At 38.1% G+C, this 22,115-nt stretch overlaps 1 protein-coding gene across 1 annotated transcript in view; it reads right to left on the minus strand.

Moving 5' to 3' along the window:
* The window catches only part of gbe1b (glucan (1,4-alpha-), branching enzyme 1b), a 200,863-nt gene that overhangs the window by 31,446 nt on the left and 147,302 nt on the right, over positions 1-22,115 (minus strand). Inside the window, exon 15 of the mRNA XM_016238020.1 lies at positions 21,786-21,941. Coding sequence (XP_016093506.1) covers positions 21,786-21,941 — 156 coding nt within the window. The remainder of the gene's footprint in view (positions 1-21,785; positions 21,942-22,115) is intronic.

Raw genomic sequence — 22,115 nt, forward strand, 5'->3', positions numbered from 1 at the left:
GCATGAGATTTGTGTGCTTTTAATCACACATGTTCTGTATCTCAGCCTCTGCATGTTTGATCTTTAGCAGTAACGCTGTGGTTCCCATCTGTACAGATATTGTTGAAAATCCCACAACTTTCCATGCCCTATGCATGAACTCATTGCTAATCATCCCAACGTTATTAAACCTCTGTTCTGTAAGATGGGTTTTGAGAAATTTCTTACAGGAAGTTTCCAACTACCCTGAAGTTTCATAGTATGAAAGAAGTTTAATTTGGAAAAAAGAACAGATTAAATGGAAAAAAAGATATTGAAGTAAAAATAAATAAATAAATAAAAACAAATAAGAAATAAAAAGAAAATGAGATACAACAAAAAAAGAAAAAATAACAAATCAAACGTACTCCACAATAAAATATTTCAATAAATATTAAATGCAATAAAATAAATAAATAGTGTTGATTAGTTAAACTGTGCGGAATAAATACTTCTGAGAAAACAATATTGAGAATTACTACATTCTTAAAAAAGAACTCGTTAACAAAAATAAATAAATATAAATATAATCTAGATTCATAAATAAAAGTCTTAAAGGAAGTCTCTCACTGCACTAAAGGTTCATAGTATGCAATAAGTTTTATTTGGCTCAAATATGGATTAAATAAAAGCTAAAAGACAATTCAGGAAGAGACAATAAAAATTGAGAAATAATAATAAATACAATCATTAGTATTACACAAAAACTTTATTTATCATGTATGCATTTCTTGTACATACTGTTAAAAATAAATAATTAAAAAATGAGTGCCAAATAAACAAAAAGAGTTTCAAAAGATTTATGATTTACATATATTTATGATCGCACACATAATCTAAACAAATAAATAAATAAATACAATTAGTGCAAATTTAATTTTGAAAAAAAAAATTGGGATCAACTACAGTATATTCTTAAAAATTAATTATAAGTAAAAGTAAAAAGAAACATTAAAGTATTTCTCTATTGTGATTAATACAAAAAAAAATCCATCTATGTTTTACATGCAGTATATTTGAGAATTGGTGGCCAGCTTAGTTTTTTGCAACTGTAAAATTTCAAATGAAATAAATATCAAGAAGCAAGAAGAATATTTCCAAAGGTCCCATCCACTGAAGATCTTTCTCCCTACAAAACACAGACCCTTCAAACTACTCAAACTCCAACTTTTGAAATGTGGGATTTTTTTTTCTTTTCTTTAATATCTAACTGAAATCCAGAGATGACACTCTTGGGGCAAAACTGCAGCTCACTGTCAGCAGCAGATGACTGCAATGATTTAGCTGGTTTCCAGCTGAAAGACAAGTCTGTAACATGCCATTACCAGAGATTATCAGTGTCACTCTGCCCCACTATTTTTAGTGGTCCAGACCTTCAACCAATTTGGGAACTGAAAAAGAAAGAGAGACAAGAAACGCTCCTACTGAACAGATAAGACATCCAGATGAAGGAGCCAGAATTCAGGATTCATCTGAAGAGTTGCATTCTTTTCTGTAGCTCTTATACTTGGCAGGGTTAGAAACCAACTTTTCTATTAAGGGGCAATAATTGCTCCCTAGAATTGATTTTGAGGGGCATATATGACCATTTTACCATTTATGAATTATTATGCTTTTTATGCTTTATAAATTCAAGACTTTAGATTGGTTAATTTAAAATTGCTAATTTGCAGCATGAATAACAAAACGGTTATTCAAAAAGCGAATAAATGATATAAAACGAGCAAAAAGATTATTAAACCATCAATGACCTCAGTCTAGCACGAATAGTACTACCAACAAAAAAAATAAATAAATGTAAGTGGCCTTTTCACACAGAACGCATTTTTTTTTCTATTTCACTGCGGTACTTTCCCATTGCTTTTCCATGTAAACAAATACACGCCACAGATGGACGTGTTTGACTGACGTGTCTTTCGTGTGCAAAACGACATTCCAAAAACATGGAGCTCAGGGCCCAAAACTAGTCCAATTGCATTTCGAGGAGGGTCCCCCAGTAAAAAACACATTCCGGGGGGTAAAATACACGTTTTTGGTGGAGTTCCCTTGGTAAAATTAACATACCAGGGGCTAAATAACACGCTAGTGGAGTCGCTTCAACCCACGGACATGAAAAACAGCCTGCGGCAACAGTGTTAAAGGCTTAGTTCACCCAAAAATTAAAATTCGGTCAAATTCCGTCTGCAGCGGTGCACCACCGTTATGGAAAGAGTATCAGGATGCATGCACTTGCTTCCGGTTCATGTGAACAACGTGTCGTTTACATGAAGCAGAAACAAGCGCATGCATCCTGATGCTCTTTGATGAGGAGGAGAAGAATTGTTGAATAAAGCCATTATTTTTGTTTTCTTTGCACAGAAAAAGTATTCTCATAGCTTCGTAAAATTACGGTTGAACTTCTGATGTCACATGGATTATTTTACCAATGTCCTTGCGACGTTTCTGGACCTGGGAACATTGCAGTTGTGTTGCCGTCAATGGAGGGTCTGAGAGCTCTCAGATTTAATCAATAATATCTTAATTCGTGTTCAGAAGATGAATGAAGGTCTTACGGATTTGGAACGACACGAGGGTGAGTCATTAATGACAGAATTTGCATTTTTGGGTGAAGTATCCCTTTAAAGTAGCCAGACTTGGCAACACTGAGTACACTCTTCAGTCAGTGAGCGAATTCGGTCGGTGACTAATTGGAACGCTTCTGATTGGCCACTGCATTCATAAACTCAACAGAAATGTGCACGATTGGTTAGAATGCTCAACGCTGCAAAAAAAATACGTGCAAAGAAATGTGAAGCAACCACAACCGACACTTCTTCACATTTCACTTTAAACGGGACAGTTGTAATATATTTGTTTGATTGTGCAGGGGCATTTTTTGCTTCCGGTTCATGTGAACAACGTGTCGTTTACATGAAGCAGAAGCAAGCGCATGCATCCTGATGCTCTTTGATGAGGAGGAGAAGAATTGTTGAATAAAGCCGTTATTTTTGTTTTCTTTGCACAGAAAAAGTATTCTCATAGCTTCGTAAAATTACGGTTGAACTTCTGATGTCACATGGATTATTTTACCAATGTCCTTGCGACGTTTCTGGACCTGGGAACATTGCAGTTGTGTTGCCGTCAATGGAGGGTCTGAGAGCTCTCAGATTTAATCAATAATATCTTAATTCGTGTTCAGAAGATGAATGAAGGTCTTACGGATTTGGAACGACACGAGGGTGAGTCATTAATGACAGAATTTGCATTTTTGGGTGAAGTATCCCTTTAAAGTAGCCAGACTTGGCAACACTGAGTACACTCTTCAGTCAGTGAGCGAATTCGGTCGGTGACTAATTGGAACGCTTCTGATTGGCCACTGCATTCATAAACTCAACAGAAATGTGCACGATTGGTTAGAATGCTCAACGCTGCAAAAAAAATACGTGCAAAGAAATGTGAAGCAACCACAACCGACACTTCTTCACATTTCACTTTAAACGGGACAGTTGTAATATATTTGTTTGATTGTGCAGGGGCATTTTTTGCTCCTTTACCTTCAATTTGAGGGGCATTTTTGTTGCTTTGGTGGAATTTTTGCCCCCATGCCCAGTTATATCCCTTACACTTTATTATAGTAAACGTGTAGTAACCATGTTTTTTGGTGTATTGATTACCATTTGTATAACCACAGTATTTGTATAACCACAGTTTTACTACAAATATGATTAAACTATGGTCAGTGTAGCAAAACCATGGTTAATTTACCATGGTTTAACTATAGCTGTTACGGGGCTGACAAGACGGGAGACGTGCGGATCCATATGCAAGCTTTATTAACAGCAGAGGAGGTCAGAAACACAGGCAGGGTCGAACAGAGGCAAACAGGTATATGGAGGGCAAGACACAAGAATAGTCCTAGGGCTAGCGTAGGTCAACGATCGGCGAACATAATCACAAGAACGAGAATAAAGGGATAAATCCAGGAAAACAGGCAAAGATCAGAAACCGGGAAAACAGACAAGGCAAGACTAGGCTGGGCTAGGAAGCTAAAGAGGGCTCTGTAGAGTAGCTATCACTGCTGGCGATAAGCGCATACACTACTCGGCAGAGGGAAGGGATCAGAGTGAGTGTTAAATAGTGAGTGAGTGATATGAAACAGCTGTGTGCAATCAGTGAAACAGCTGTGTGCAATCAGTGCTGTGTGCAATCAGTGCAATGAATGATGGGATATGTAGTCCGGGGTGATATTCAACAGTGTGTAGTGCGAGAGTCAAAGAAAATGGAAAGGGTGGCTGATGGCTAGCAGACAGACGTTCATGGACCGGATACGTAACAATAGCAATCATGTTTTGTTTTGTTTTCCTAAAGGTTCCAACACTAATTAAGATCCATTTGAGCATGCTGTAAAGTATGTTTGTTAATAGCTAGGAAACAAACCTCAGTATTCAAGCAACCTTCAAATGTCTGTCTTTATCTGTGCCAATGTCTTCATTTGCTTTTAAAATGTGCAGCAAGCAACAGCTACAACTGTGTGTTAGTCCAGCCTCATATTTTTATTCCCTCATTCATCAAAACAGTCATAAGTACTGGTCAGTCCTAAAAATCACCCTTTCATAACACTTTAGTCAGTTGATTCAAGCACATAAATCTAGCCCAAAATATTCTTCTAGCACTTTCCTTCACTTTAAATGCAAATATTTGGTATATTTAAGAACACGCATCCCCTTTTAGTCATTTGTAGAATACGAGGATCGAAGGAAGGAATACATCCGATTCCAGCAGCCGTTCGTCATTCTGTGTAACCGTAACATGAGTCTTGCATTTTGGAGGAATTTACTGTAAATAGTCTAGATCTGAGGGGTTACATTTTCATCGACATGGCTGGCACAAAAGCAGATCCTTTGAAGTAGACATATAAGTGAGGAGGTGAGGCAATGCTCTTCATTGTCATGATATACTGGCGCCAAACTGCTGCACAGGAGATAATGTGTGTTATGGAGTGCTGGAACTATATCCCTTAGTGCACACACAAACAGCTTTAGTGTTTTAATAGAGATTCCCATCATGCCTGGTTTAATTTCATAGCTAAAAGCATGCTTCCGAATAAGGTGATCTCAATGGAGAGACATGAGTGTCCTAAAAAGATTATGAATCACGGGATAGGAAATTTGCAGATTCTGTGAAAATGGTTGGGAATGGTCTATATAAGAAAATTTTTATGATACTGTAATGCTTTAGTTGTTTTAAGCAATATATTTTTAAGATATTTAATTAAGAAAATATTGACCAAACATCATCCAGGACTAGAACTATCTATTTATAATTTCTCATTAATTTTAATAATAATTTTATAAACTTTTATAATGCAATATTTATTTAAAGCAATTTTATGTGCCATTGTAGAAAATGTTATCAGTCAGAATTTACCCTAAACCCTTAAAAATGTCCAACAAAAAAGTCCAACATTAATATATAATCAATAACAATTTTCTGGAAAACATTGTGCACATTTAGCGGTTGTGTAGCATAATTAAAATTTGCAGAGGACTTTGTTTATTGCTTTTACAATTTACAAGTTTATATATATATATATTCTTTTATTCATTAAGGATGCATTAAATTGATCAAAAGTGACAGTAAATAGATTTATAATATTACAAAAGATTTATATTTTAAATTCTGGGAAAAAAAGAGAATTATGAAAAAAAGTATTATGGTTTCTAAAAATAAATTAAGCAGCACAACTGGTTTAACAACAACAACAATAACAATAATAATAATAATAATAATAAATGTTTTTGATCAGCATATTTTAAATATTTCTGAAGGATCATGTGACACTGGGGTAATGAAACTGAAAATTCAATTCAATTCAATTCAAATAGAAAACTTGTAATAATATTTCACAATATCATAATACTGACTAGGACAGAATTTATGCAAATATATATATATATATTTTTATTATTTATTTAAGCTACCTTGAGTTAAAACTCAATATAGCAAATTATTAGTCAGACACAACTCTTGATTTTGGGGGATTTCACAGGATGCAGAGGAAACTTGTTGCCCCAAGGGCAAGGACCTGCAACATTTCGATGACGTTCAGGATGCCTGCAGGGTTTTATTGTATTCTGTGTTCATCAGTTAGCCAGTGTTTTGACATCCACAGTTACTCATTCATGACTAAGCACTGATTTGCTCAGGGCTCAAATGTAGAAACTTATCTGGCAGACCTTTGGAAACCCATTATGCCATACTGAGGATCTGGATGAATTTTACACAAAAAGAAAAATATTTTCTTATATGACAGAAAGAGTTATGATAGTTATGAGCTATGATAAACACAAGTACTGTAGCCTTTTCATCCTGAAAGGAGAAGTTCATCCAAAATGAAAATTTGCTGAAAATTTGCTCACTCCCAGGCCATCCAAGATATAGATGAGATGGTTTCTTAATGATTTGGAGAAATTAATCTTTACACCACTTGCTCCTCAACGGATCCTCTGCAGTAAATGGGTGCCGTCAGAATGAGTGTCCAAACAGCTGATAAAAACATCAAAATAGTCCTCAAGTAATCCACACAACTCCAGTCCATCAATTAATGTCTATTAGTCCATAATCCATAATAACGCTTCCTCCAGTGAAAAAAAAAGTCATCAAAATCCACCGATATAGTTGTTTAGAATTGTTTTGGACTGTTTGCACTTGCTTGATCTGTGCATATTTCTCTCCTCATTCAGAAGAGATTTCACTGGAGTAAGTGATATTATGGACTTGCATTTTAGCAGCAAAGTTTTAAAGTTCAAAATGTCTTAATGATTGATTTATTTCTTATAAACAAGGAGCTTTTCACTTTACAAGACATTAACTGATGGACTGGAGTGGTGTGGATTGCGGTGTTGTTTTTATCAGCTCATTCTGAAGGCACCCATTCACTGCAGAGGATCTATTGGTGAGCAAGTGATGCATGCAGCAGCCATATCATCCTGTAGCCCAAGACTGGTCGCCCACTGCAAACGGTCGCCAAACCGAGGTCCTGACTCTCTGTGGTCATTAAAACTCATTTTGAAAAGAGTAGAGGTGTGACCTCGACATCCTGGCCAAATTTGCCCATTGGCCTCTGATCATCATGGCCTCCTAACAATCCCCATGTCTACTGATTGGCTTCATCACTCTGTCTCCTCTCCACCAATACGCTGGTGTGTGGTGGGCGTTCTGGCGCACTATGGCTGCCGTCGCATCATCCAGGTGGATGCTGCACACTGGTGGTAGACGAGGAGAACCCCCTTCACAACGTAAAGTGCTTTGAGTGCCTAGAAAAGCGCTATATAAATGTAACAAATTACTATAATTATGTAATACTAAATTTCTCCAAATCTGTTTTGATGAAGAAACAAACTCATCTACATCATGGATGATCTAAGGAGTTAGTAAACTTCTCCTTAAAATAAATATGTTATGGGAAGCATCCTTATTTTCAAGTCAAGTAAATTGGGTCAATGCTGATTTCACATCGACTCTAAAGCACAAAAACTGATGTAAACAAACTATTTCTGAAAATCCGTGAAACTAGAGCACTTGAGCTGCACGTGTCTAGACATATTGTATATGTCCTGCTGTGTGCAGTAGTGGACAGACTGTAAATAATATATGATTGCCCCTTAGCACAGAAAGACAGGAAGAGAGAAACAGAGAAATAGACACAGGAGCAGGGATGAGTTATTGAACAGCGGTCCCTGTTTGCAGCACAGCGGGCGCTCTGTATGATTGTAGCTGCACGTAAACAGCACCCGGCTAAAATCACAGCTTTAGTCTTTAGAAGCCTGCTGAGAAACGGTTTCAAATTAGCGGAAGGCCCATGCAACCGGCTTTTCAACCGAAGTCTCCTGCAGGGCTGGAGGATATATTGAAAACTGATGATATAGTGCTTGTGATTTCTGCTGGAGATATCAAATGTGATGGAGCTAATAAAGCCACGTAGTGAATGCTGCGATGGTTTTAATTACGCTTTTCCAAAGATTATTTATATTTTATTAGACTAGCTTTGTGATGGTTCCTTGTCTCGCATGCAACTTGAGGGTCTGAGAGCCTTAACCGTCAAGATTTTCTTTGGGAATACCACATAAGGGCCTTTCGCACCCCTTTAGTTCCAGAACTAAATGTACAGTACTAAAGTACTGGGTCGATTTTGCGTAAACTATTTCCCAGTACCATTTAAAGGGTTGTATTCGCACCGACAGTGTGTACTAAGAAGTGATGAAAGCCGGTCGACAGCGACGTCATTTGGTTCTCGAAAAAGGCAGTCCGGTACCAAAATCGCACTCAGTTCCAGCAGTGCGAAAACGCCAAAAAGTGGGTAGTTCCACAATTAGTTCTGGTACTATGAAAAGGTTGCCGCGGTGCGAAAGGCCCTATAGAATGTCTCTATACCTGATATAGGTATTGTGAGAAAACACACTCCAGCAAAAAAGAACTTGAAGTTTGGCCTACACTTTTTTATTTTAAGCCAATCTCTGCCTGTCAATAACTTTATCACGATAGTCACTGTGTCAGATTACACGATTTTGACTCCTAAATGTGTCGTGGACAAGAAACATGTCAGACTACACGTTGCTTCCCGACCATTCATCGCGTGCCGTCTTTAATGACCCGCAAGATGTCATCGAGAAGGCGGAACTAACGACTGACTTCCAAAAACAAGACCGTAAACATTACTGAAGTGCTTCCGCTATAGTTCGCCAGCATTTTTCTTTCTTTGTTCTGTCGCGGTAGTCCCTCAATGACACATCATACAGGCCTTTCCTCCATCTCATAATTCCACCTAGCAGCACCATCATATTTCTTTCGTTTTGCCATGTTTGAAACCTGTGTATTAAAGAGCTTCTGTGCTGCTATTGGTCAACGTCACCAATGTGACAGAAGTCGTCGTGGACGACGAAAAAAAAAAAACAATTCTAGTCTTTCTGTCGTGATGTCGTGAAGCATCGCAGACGCAGAATCGGTTGTCGTCCATTATGACACACTACACGAGCTGAAACAATCGAATCTTGCGTCCCGACGCCCATTGTCGTTTACGAATCCCCACGACACCCTACGTCAAGCAAATCATGGCAAAATCGGGCTAAAATCGTGCAGTCTGAACCGGGCACAACATTTCAGTTCTGAAATAACATTTATTGAATCAACAGAAACAACCAGGCCAGATTTACTCATAGGCATTCTAGGCACTTTCCTATGCTTGCTCGTCCAGGGGCCCAAACACAATAAAGAGATACATAATATTTTTGTTATATTATTGGATATCTACAACAGTAAAAGGACCAAAACCCCAGAAGACATTGTAAAAATAAATATAACAAATAATAGGGTAAAAATGACAAACTATTTCCATGTCTTCCACCTTTTTTATGTACAGAAAACACGCTTTCCTTCTCCCGTTCTCTCTCACACACGCACGCACTCACGCACACATGCGGAGATGCGGACAGAAACTTGTTTTTAGCGCTGCCCCGTGAATTTATCAATAAAATAGTTTGCAGCTGAAAAGCTACATGACATTTCTCAGTAGCGAGGTCCTTGTAGCAGTTCAACTTAAAGATTCGCTATTAGTAGACGCTGCTGCTGAACACGGCTGAGAGACGCATAGACGCAGGTATTCACACACACTTAATCTCTCTCTCCCACTCTCTCTAATAACTGCATTAATAACTGCATTAGACTGCATATCAATGGCTCAAGCCTCTGTTATTAGCTCTAAAATGACGTTTTGGAATTTGCAACAGAGCGTTTGAGATGAGGTGCGTAAAAAATTAGCTAGTTCAACACACACGAGGACAGAATTTATGCAAATATATATATATATATTTTTATTATTTATTTAAGCTACCTTGAGTTAAAACTCAATATAGCAAATTATTAGTCAGACACAACTCTTGATTTTGGGGGATTTCACAGGATGCAGAGGAAACTTGTTGCCCCAAGGGCAAGGACCTGCAACATTTCGATGACGTTCAGGATGCCTGCAGGGTTTTATTGTATTCTGTGTTCATCAGTTAGCCAGTGTTTTGACATCCACAGTTACTCATTCATGACTAAGCACTGATTTGCTCAGGGCTCAAATGTAGAAACTTATCTGGCAGACCTTTGGAAACCCATTATGCCATACTGAGGATCTGGATGAATTTTACACAAAAAGAAAAATATTTTCTTATATGACAGAAAGAGTTATGATAGTTATGAGCTATGATAAACACAAGTACTGTAGCCTTTTCATCCTGAAAGGAGAAGTTCATCCAAAATGAAAATTTGCTGAAAATTTGCTCACTCCCAGGCCATCCAAGATATAGATGAGATGGTTTCTTAATGATTTGGAGAAATTAATCTTTACACCACTTGCTCCTCAACGGATCCTCTGCAGTAAATGGGTGCCGTCAGAATGAGTGTCCAAACAGCTGATAAAAACATCAAAATAGTCCTCAAGTAATCCACACAACTCCAGTCCATCAATTAATGTCTATTAGTCCATAATCCATAATAACGCTTCCTCCAGTGAAAAAAAAAGTCATCAAAATCCACCGATATAGTTGTTTAGAATTGTTTTGGACTGTTTGCACTTGCTTGATCTGTGCATATTTCTCTCCTCATTCAGAAGAGATTTCACTGGAGTAAGTGATATTATGGACTTGCATTTTAGCAGCAAAGTTTTAAAGTTCAAAATGTCTTAATGATTGATTTATTTCTTATAAACAAGGAGCTTTTCACTTTACAAGACATTAACTGATGGACTGGAGTGGTGTGGATTGCGGTGTTGTTTTTATCAGCTCATTCTGAAGGCACCCATTCACTGCAGAGGATCTATTGGTGAGCAAGTGATGCATGCAGCAGCCATATCATCCTGTAGCCCAAGACTGGTCGCCCACTGCAAACGGTCGCCAAACCGAGGTCCTGACTCTCTGTGGTCATTAAAACTCATTTTGAAAAGAGTAGAGGTGTGACCTCGACATCCTGGCCAAATTTGCCCATTGGCCTCTGATCATCATGGCCTCCTAACAATCCCCATGTCTACTGATTGGCTTCATCACTCTGTCTCCTCTCCACCAATAAGCTGGTGTGTGGTGGGCGTTCTGGCGCACTATGGCTGCCGTCGCATCATCCAGGTGGATGCTGCACACTGGTGGTAGACGAGGAGAACCCCCTTCACAACGTAAAGTGCTTTGAGTGCCTAGAAAAGCGCTATATAAATGTAACAAATTACTATAATTATGTAATGCTAAATTTCTCCAAATCTGTTTTGATGAAGAAACAAACTCATCTACATCATGGATGATCTAAGGAGTTAGTAAACTTCTCCTTAAAATAAATATGTTATGGGAAGCATCCTTATTTTCAAGTCAAGTAAATTGGGTCAATGCTGATTTCACATCGACTCTAAAGCACAAAAACTGATGTAAACAAACTATTTCTGAAAATCCGTGAAACTAGAGCACTTGAGCTGCACGTGTCTAGACATATTGTATATGTCCTGCTGTGTGCAGTAGTGGACAGACTGTAAATAATATATGATTGCCCCTTAGCACAGAAAGACAGGAAGAGAGAAACAGAGAAATAGACACAGGAGCAGGGATGAGTTATTGAACAGCGGTCCCTGTTTGCAGCACAGCGGGCGCTCTGTATGATTGTAGCTGCACGTAAACAGCACCCGGCTAAAATCACAGCTTTAGTCTTTAGAAGCCTGCTGAGAAACGGTTTCAAATTAGCGGAAGGCCCATGCAACCGGCTTTTCAACCGAAGTCTCCTGCAGGGCTGGAGGATATATTGAAAACTGATGATATAGTGCTTGTGATTTCTGCTGGAGATATCAAATGTGATGGAGCTAATAAAGCCACGTAGTGAATGCTGCGATGGTTTTAATTACGCTTTTCCAAAGATTATTTATATTTTATTAGACTAGCTTTGTGATGGTTCCTTGTCTCGCATGCAACTTGAGGGTCTGAGAGCCTTAACCGTCAAGATTTTCTTTGGGAATACCACATAAGGGCCTTTCGCACCCCTTTAGTTCCAGAACTAAATGTACAGTACTAAAGTACTGGGTCGATTTTGCGTAAACTATTTCCCAGTACCATTTAAAGGGTTGTATTCGCACCGACAGTGTGTACTAAGAAGTGATGAAAGCCGGTCGACAGCGACGTCATTTGGTTCTCGAAAAAGGCAGTCCGGTACCAAAATCGCACTCAGTTCCAGCAGTGCGAAAACGCCAAAAAGTGGGTAGTTCCACAATTAGTTCTGGTACTATGAAAAGGTTGCCGCGGTGCGAAAGGCCCTATAGAATGTCTCTATACCTGATATAGGTATTGTGAGAAAACACACTCCAGCAAAAAAGAACTTGAAGTTTGGCCTACACTTTTTTATTTTAAGCCAATCTCTGCCTGTCAATAACTTTATCACGATAGTCACTGTGTCAGATTACACGATTTTGACTCCTAAATGTGTCGTGGACAAGAAACATGTCAGACTACACGTTGCTTCCCGACCATTCATCGCGTGCCGTCTTTAATGACCCGCAAGATGTCATCGAGAAGGCGGAACTAACGACTGACTTCCAAAAACAAGACCGTAAACATTACTGAAGTGCTTCCGCTATAGTTCGCCAGCATTTTTCTTTCTTTGTTCTGTCGCGGTAGTCCCTCAATGACACATCATACAGGCCTTTCCTCCATCTCATAATTCCACCTAGCAGCACCATCATATTTCTTTCGTTTTGCCATGTTTGAAACCTGTGTATTAAAGAGCTTCTGTGCTGCTATTGGTCAACGTCACCAATGTGACAGAAGTCGTCGTGGACGACGAAAAAAAAAAAACAATTCTAGTCTTTCTGTCGTGATGTCGTGAAGCATCGCAGACGCAGAATCGGTTGTCGTCCATTATGACACACTACACGAGCTGAAACAATCGAATCTTGCGTCCCGACGCCCATTGTCGTTTACGAATCCCCACGACACCCTACGTCAAGCAAATCATGGCAAAATCGGGCTAAAATCGTGCAGTCTGAACCGGGCACAACATTTCAGTTCTGAAATAACATTTATTGAATCAACAGAAACAACCAGGCCAGATTTACTCATAGGCATTCTAGGCACTTTCCTATGCTTGCTCGTCCAGGGGCCCAAACACAATAAAGAGATACATAATATTTTTGTTATATTATTGGATATCTACAACAGTAAAAGGACCAAAACCCCAGAAGACATTGTAAAAATAAATATAACAAATAATAGGGTAAAAATGACAAACTATTTCCATGTCTTCCACCTTTTTTATGTACAGAAAACACGCTTTCCTTCTCCCGTTCTCTCTCACACACGCACGCACTCACGCACACATGCGGAGATGCGGACAGAAACTTGTTTTTAGCGCTGCCCCGTGAATTTATCAATAAAATAGTTTGCAGCTGAAAAGCTACATGACATTTCTCAGTAGCGAGGTCCTTGTAGCAGTTCAACTTAAAGATGGTACTATGAAAAGGTTGCCGCGGTGCGAAAGGCCCTATAGAATGTCTCTATACCTGATATAGGTATTGTGAGAAAACACACTCCAGCAAAAAAGAACTTGAAGTTTGGCCTACACTTTTTTATTTTAAGCCAATCTCTGCCTGTCAATAACTTTATCACGATAGTCACTGTGTCAGATTACACGATTTTGACTCCTAAATGTGTCGTGGACAAGAAACATGTCAGACTACACGTTGCTTCCCGACCATTCATCGCGTGCCGTCTTTAATGACCCGCAAGATGTCATCGAGAAGGCGGAACTAACGACTGACTTCCAAAAACAAGACCGTAAACATTACTGAAGTGCTTCCGCTATAGTTCGCCAGCATTTTTCTTTCTTTGTTCTGTCGCGGTAGTCCCTCAATGACACATCATACAGGCCTTTCCTCCATCTCATAATTCCACCTAGCAGCACCATCATATTTCTTTCGTTTTGCCATGTTTGAAACCTGTGTATTAAAGAGCTTCTGTGCTGCTATTGGTCAACGTCACCAATGTGACAGAAGTCGTCGTGGACGACGAAAAAAAAAAAACAATTCTAGTCTTTCTGTCGTGATGTCGTGAAGCATCGCAGACGCAGAATCGGTTGTCGTCCATTATGACACACTACACGAGCTGAAACAATCGAATCTTGCGTCCCGACGCCCATTGTCGTTTACGAATCCCCACGACACCCTACGTCAAGCAAATCATGGCAAAATCGGGCTAAAATCGTGCAGTCTGAACCGGGCACAACATTTCAGTTCTGAAATAACATTTATTGAATCAACAGAAACAACCAGGCCAGATTTACTCATAGGCATTCTAGGCACTTTCCTATGCTTGCTCGTCCAGGGGCCCAAACACAATAAAGAGATACATAATATTTTTGTTATATTATTGGATATCTACAACAGTAAAAGGACCAAAACCCCAGAAGACATTGTAAAAATAAATATAACAAATAATAGGGTAAAAATGACAAACTATTTCCATGTCTTCCACCTTTTTTATGTACAGAAAACACGCTTTCCTTCTCCCGTTCTCTCTCACACACGCACGCACTCACGCACACATGCGGAGATGCGGACAGAAACTTGTTTTTAGCGCTGCCCCGTGAATTTATCAATAAAATAGTTTGCAGCTGAAAAGCTACATGACATTTCTCAGTAGCGAGGTCCTTGTAGCAGTTCAACTTAAAGATTCGCTATTAGTAGACGCTGCTGCTGAACACGGCTGAGAGACGCATAGACGCAGGTATTCACACACACTTAATCTCTCTCTCCCACTCTCTCTAATAACTGCATTAATAACTGCATTAGACTGCATATCAATGGCTCAAGCCTCTGTTATTAGCTCTAAAATGACGTTTTGGAATTTGCAACAGAGCGTTTGAGATGAGGTGCGTAAAAAATTAGCTAGTTCAACACACACGATATTTCAGAAGGAAACATGTCAAATGTCTTAAATAAATAATCTGAACAATTGATGTGTGATTGTGACTCCAGGCCATTAAAATGATTAGAGAAATGCACTCCCGAAGTGGTAATGTGGTCACGACACCGCGCCTATTAATGGAATGGTCTTTCTCAGTTCTCAAACAAATTAAGAACTACATTAGATTTTTATTGACTGAACGCAAGCACTTATTGCGATAGAAAACGGTTTAACCGATTAAGAAATATTTTTGTTTGCTTGGGTGGTGGTAATATTAGGCCTATTATATTAATAGGGAAGGGGGGCCCAAACATTTGTTTTGCCTATGTCACGAAAAGAGGTAAATCTGGCCCTGGAAACAACACAATGTGAGTCATAACAAAAACAGTCAGGTGCAAAAATTTGGGCACCCCAATGGAATAATTACATCAATATTTAGTAGTCTCCTTTTGCTGAAATAACAGCAGTACCTGTGCTTGCCACACAGCCCCGTAGCATGATGGACCCTCCACCAAACTTTGGGAGCAGGTGCTGTGATCTTCCGCCATGCAAAGCGCTTCTGGTTGCGACCAAATAACTCTGTCCTAGTTTCATGTCCACTGCACATTATTCCAAAATAATTCTGGCTTGTCCAGATGAGCCTTTGCATACATCAAATGACTGAGAAAAGGCTTTTTCCGCATCACCCTTCCATTGAGCTGTGACTTGTGCAAAGTGCGCTGGAATGTGGAACGATGTACAATGACACCAACATAAGCAATATGTTCTTGGAGCTCTTTGGAGGTGGTCTGTGGTTTGTCTGTGACCATTCTAACCATTCTTCACCTTTGCCTTTCACCATTTGATCATACCTTCACAAGGACCGTTCCTGTGGCCCTCCATTTTCTAACTATATCTCTGACTGTGGAGACCTTAAACCTTTGTGATAACGATTTGTATCCTTCTCCTAATTGATATTGATAAATTATCCTAGCTTTTAAGTCTTTAGAGAGTTCTTTTGAGGTTCCCATGTTCCCAAATTAAAAGAGAAGAACAACTAGCAATTAGCTACCTTTAATATCCTTTTTTATGATTTGTTGCGCCTGTATTTTCAGTCTAATGTTCATTGAGCCAATCAAATCAGTTTTGAGTTGCAATCAATCAGCATTAAGTAACTACAGGTATTCAAATCACCACAATAGAAAGAGTGGCCAAACTTTTGCACTCTCTATTTTTCACATTTGATTTTATTTCATACAACTCAAAACTGCTACACTAAGAATTTTTGTCTGGAAAACATCACATTATCCATCTTTCTCTAAAAGTTGAATGGAATATCACTACAATATTTCCTTAAAAAAACAGAGCAAATTATTATGCAGCCTCAGAGGGGTGCCCAAACTTGTTCATAAAACTGTAGATAAAAATTGGTACATTTAAAAACAATTATTTTGAATCTACTGTCTGGTTAAAATTGCAATTATTCCAATTGCAAAAGAAAAGTAATTTGAGCTAATTCACCCTTTTAGACCATGCGCCGGGCACGCAGACTGTTTTTCCCATCGTTAAACTAGCAAAAGTGGATTCGGACACGCTCTAAGTGCACCTGCGCCGTGCGCTTTAGACCATGCGCATAGATCGTTAAAATAGGGTCCATACATTTATTTAAACTGATTTAATTTTAAACCAACATATTTAATTAATAATACTATTTATATATTTTAATATTTTATTCATCTGATGCAAAGCTAAATTTTTAGCATCATTACTCTAGTCTTCAGTGTCAGATAATTCATCAGAAATCATTAATATGCCAGTTTGTCAAATTTTTGAATATGCAATTTTGCCAAATCCCTTTATTGGAAATAGAACTCTTCTGAACCAATACAAAAGAGGGTGTTCCAGTTTATAGTCCACCCTATTCCACCCCCTGTCCCACCCCAGTCTCCATCTAAGTACTGCAAAAGGAGAAGCTCTGCTCAGTGAGGACTGCGAAGCTGAATTTAAGAAACAGAGGAGGGAATTAAGAATTCAGTTCACGCACACAAGCGCTCTTCTCGCTGGAGCGATACTTTGTTAGCACTCTGTCAGCGCTGTGGAGAGAGAGTTGGGTGTCTGAGTGGGTGCCAAGGTTTTTACTGTCGATTATCTACCCTGGGAAAAGACAAGGATGATACACAGCAATTACAAACGCTCAGACACCCAAGACGTGCTCAAAGCTCAACTCATCTTTTCTAAAAGCCTCCCATTTGAGTCGTCGGAGCTCGTTTGCTCAAGGATGATCAGAAGAAATGGACAGCACCTGAGTTAAATATATGAGTGTCACAGCAAAGGGTCTGAATACTTAGGACCATGTGATATTTCAGTTTTTCTTTTTTAATAAATTTGCAAAAATGTCAACAATTCTGTGTTTTTCTGTCAATATGGGGTGCTGTGTGTACATTAATGAGGAAAAAAAATTAACTTAAATGATTTTAGCAAATGGCTGCAATATAACAAAGAGTGAACAATGTAAGGGGGTCTGAATACTTTCCGTACCCACTGTATATATTAGGGGTGTAACGGCATGAACATTTCTTATCACGATTATAGTGACCAAAATTATCATGGTATTGTTAAAATGTGCTGGAGATGTTAAAAAAGTAACTACTTTCACTTCACCAAGTTTTATATTTAAAAATTAACAAACAACAAATAAAATGACTTTTTGTTTGCATAATCACTAAAACAATAACATTACCAGTGATGTTCGGATTTTAAATGACAACTTGACTGACAACAGTTTAATAGCATGTTGAAATATCTCATGTAAATCCTCAAATAAAGCTTTGCAAAGCAGTATTGCGATTAAGAACACTCCCTTTAGGTCTTACATGGAGCGAAGATGAAAACAAAATGCCATCGAATAGTTTCTGAAGACAGTCAGAACCTTCAGAGGTACATTCATATAATTAATTAATTCATATATGCATTTGTATAATTCCCTTAGCACTCTTTTAAAACCTCCCAGCTTTTCCGCCCTGTTGTCACGCAAAACTAAACTATTCTGCTGCGCTGCACACGTGAGACTGTTACTTAAAACTGTGCTTTATGCTGGAAAGTATTTATTTATCGCGAGTTGTTCAAATTGCGGTAATCTAACATGGTTATAATGATCATTAAAATATGAAACGGTAATACTAACCGTGGGGAATTGTATCATGATTTATCGTCAAACCGGTAATCGTTACATCCCTAGTAACTGGTAGTGAGCTGTTACTCTGTGTTAAATCCTGTAGAAGGACAGTCATTAACAAAAAGCCACATTTGCCAAAATAAAAGTGTTTGTTTACATAATATATGAGTGTGTACTGTGTATATTTATTATGTATAAATAAATACAAACACATGCATGTATATTAGGGATGCACCGATACCACTTTTTCCAGTACTAGCCCGATACGATACTTTTATTTTTGGTACTTGCCGATACATAGTACGGATATTTTTATTGCATTTGTAAATTTTTCAAATATTGGGTGCAGAAAACAAGAGTATGTATAATGTTAGTTGGTTAAATTCATTTATCAAATAGATAAAGTCAAACAAAAAATTATTCAGAAACCTCACATTATTACAGTTTATTCGCTATAGTTTAGAAAATGGTAATGAAATATGACAAGAACTCAGAGTTAAACTGTGTCAGAACAAATTCAGCTTGATAATGTTAGATAACTTTGATAGAAAGGTATGTAATGGATTACAATCAACCAAAAATTATTCAGATAGTATGACAGTATTAACACAACTATCAATACTTAGTCGGGCAACTCTTAGCCTTAATGACAGCCTGTAGTCTCCTGGGCATGCTGTCAACCAGGTTCATGCAAACCTCAACTTCAATTTCCCCCCCCCAGACTCGGTCTGAATAAGTTTTGGTCCCAAATTTGTATCAGTTTTACTGGTAGTCCACTGTATGAAGAATTTTTGGGTATGATTTGTCACAGTTTACTTTATTTTTGCTATCCTCACTTTACATAAATGAACTATAGTGTCCTGCACCCAATAGTAAAAAAAAATATAAAAAAATTATATCTGGTCTCTGAATAATTTTTGGTTTGGCTGTATATCCTTTGGTTATTTTCACACTTAATTATGCCCATTACAATGCATTTTACAACTTTTTGTTACTTTCACTTTTTTTTGCTCTATGGTACATCATCTGTAATTTAATAGCATTAGAGCTGCTCCATTGCAGCGGCTTAGTACTGTAATCACGTGCTTTGCTGTAATAATGCAGGGAACCACACGTTATAAATCTCCTAACTGTGATATTTTCAGAAAATAGAAGTCGCGTTTTTTTCATCTGAAATGTGCTGCGATTTATATTCCAAAGCCACCCATATAACCTAATGCAGAAACACTCAAGCAAGCAAAACGATTATTATAAAAATAAATTATGTTTATAGTGAATGCCCCTATAAATGGTCTTATTTTTACGATTTAGTTTTAATCCAAATTATACATGTGCTAAGTGAGTGAACATCAAAGATCACACAACAGAAGTGCGCGCACGTTCTCTCTCTCTCTTGCGCTCTCTCTCTCTCCCTACCGTTAAGTAACTTGTGCATTGTTTTACTTACTTGTTTTTGACATATCCGACCGAACTACAAACTTTCCAGTGATGTCTGTGAGAAAGGACAGTTCTTTCTGGTCCTCGAATCTGATTGGCTGATAAGAGTGCGATATTAGAGTGATATCAGAACTCCAACAGCCGTTTCACCGATTGTATTACTCCGCTTGCGATACTTCTTACAGCGAGTGTCATGGCGGACGCGAAAAACCAGTATTATTTTTAAAATATTACTGTTTTTGTGTCATGGAATGTAGTTTTAAAAGGTTTTCAGGGCGAGAATATACTTGTTTATAGTTCAAATATGCAGTTTGTAAATAAAGATAACATCTATTTGAAAATTTTATTCAACATTTTCGGAGCTGTGAGCTCCAGATGGTCAGCGGCCGTTCAGCGCTCATGAAGCCGCCCGAGCCGCCCGCCTGGCTCTGATGTCTCTGTAGTGGTTAAACATGAGATGTGAAGAATGAATGCTGTATCAGATGCAGGTAATCACACTCGCTCAGTCCATCTCTCTCTCACAATATCTACTATAGATAATACACTGCTTTTAATACAGTAAGCTTTCAATGAAGCAACTCAACGTTCCTTCGTTGCTATAGTTCTAAAGTGATATTTTGGAATTAGTAATGGAGGCTTGGGCTCAGCTGTTCAACTGTCAAACTTTGATTTGAATCCATGGAGGAAGTAGTTTGCACAAAAGAGGGCTTTTAAAGACACTCTGTTGTTATTCTGTTTACACACTCGTGCCGTCGAACTGTTGTATAAACGCAATATCACACTCATAGACGTGAGATATGGCTGTATATTTGCACGCTGTGATTACCTGCGGCCTATGGCCGAATCACAGCCGTGCTGATTTTGAGCCATATCTCACATTTGCGAGTGTGATATTGCTCATATATAATACCTTTAACTCAAGAGACATAGCCTATACAAAATTCTGTCCAGAAAAAGAATTCAGAACTTAGAATTTAGAACTTTTTTTTCATTTCAGCTAGTTACCATACCAACATTATAATGTTCATTTAGTTTAACTTGATGTACTAAAATAACTAAAAGTAAAAGTGAAATAAACATGAATAAAAGCTCTACAGACAATTAAAAAAAAAACTAATAAAAGTGGCAAAAACACACAACAAAATTATTAAAACTTTAAGTAAAATGAAAATGGTTTTAAAATGAAAACTAGCCTAATTCAAAATTTAAATAAAAACTATAATAATATCCCAATTATATTAAAATAACACTGGGCAAAACTAGCAATATCCATTATCAAATCATATGTTGTTCTGTTGAATTATATTTATTGAATTATTATATTCACTGTTAGAAAGACAAGTTTTATTTAAAAGTTCAATAATAAATACTATAATAGTATCTAAATAATACTTAAAATTTTTTTTAAATAAAACAACTGCAAGATACTGAAATGGGATAAACATCAAAATTCACACTGTTTCATAAGTACAGCCATGTCATGACCACGTAAACGCAGTAAACATTTTATGTGCAAGGCCACCAGAAAGAAATGAGATTGAATCATTCAGAGAAATTCCATCCACTTGAAATCACATTGAATTCATCCATCAAGTAAAGTAGTTCCACTTCAAAAGGACGATTTAGACTTAAATCTCAAATATCAAACTTTTGCACAGAATAACAAAAGCTCCGCTTTTCTGTGAAATCCCCTGAATGCCTTGTCCAACTGTAAATGCATTACCGTAAAACTTTCGGTTTGTTTTTTCTGAACTGAGAAATAATTTTCTGTCCTTCGTGACTCAGATCCTGTCAATAGAGTATGTTGTATTTATCTGGAACATTCTTTAAAGACAAGCTGCCACTGCTTTCCATCTTTCATGGCCGACAGCAGTAAATCAGTCTGTTCATAACTTTGAATCACATCAACGAGCCAGATTGTTTTCCTCGGCTAATAATTCATACACGGATCATCCATATGGCAGAGTGAAAATATGTATAAAAAGTGCCTGAGTAATGAGATTGCAGGGCTGGTTAGGGACTGATAGTTGTTTTAGTGAAACGGCAGATGTTCTGGTGACGGAAAAAAAAAGCTTTTATGCTGCACATTAAAGACAGTTAGATAGAATGAGAGAGAGACAGTGGATTGAGAACATGGAAGATGATAAAAAGAAAGCCAAACTCTGGTGATACGCACAGAGAAAGTAATATTTACTGGAACTGGGAAGAAAGACAAGGTATTTTTTTCTCACCGGGGGAGTAGCCAGCCAGCCGTACTTGTCCTCCGTGCGGTTCATGTCTCGGTCGAAAGCGTACAGCTGCCGGTAACGCAGGTGATCCAAGTCTATGAGGTTGAACTGCCGGCGGGCGTAATGATAACTCTCATTGTTGCCGTGGGCAGCAGCGTTCTGGATGAGCTGCAGCTGTCTAATTGCCTTCTTGGGAAGGCCGGTGAGGAGACCATTACAATAGTCCACCCTGCTGGTGATAAAGGCATGAACAAGTTTCTCCAAGTCTTGACTGGAAACAAAACATCTAATTCTTGCAATGTTTTTGAGATGATAGTATGCTGATTTAGTTAC

The sequence above is a fragment of the Sinocyclocheilus grahami genome, unplaced genomic scaffold, assembly GCF_001515645.1.
Source record: "Sinocyclocheilus grahami isolate Dianchi unplaced genomic scaffold, SAMN03320097.WGS_v1.1 scaffold529.1, whole genome shotgun sequence".
NCBI classification, from domain to species: Eukaryota; Metazoa; Chordata; class Actinopteri; order Cypriniformes; family Cyprinidae; genus Sinocyclocheilus; species Sinocyclocheilus grahami.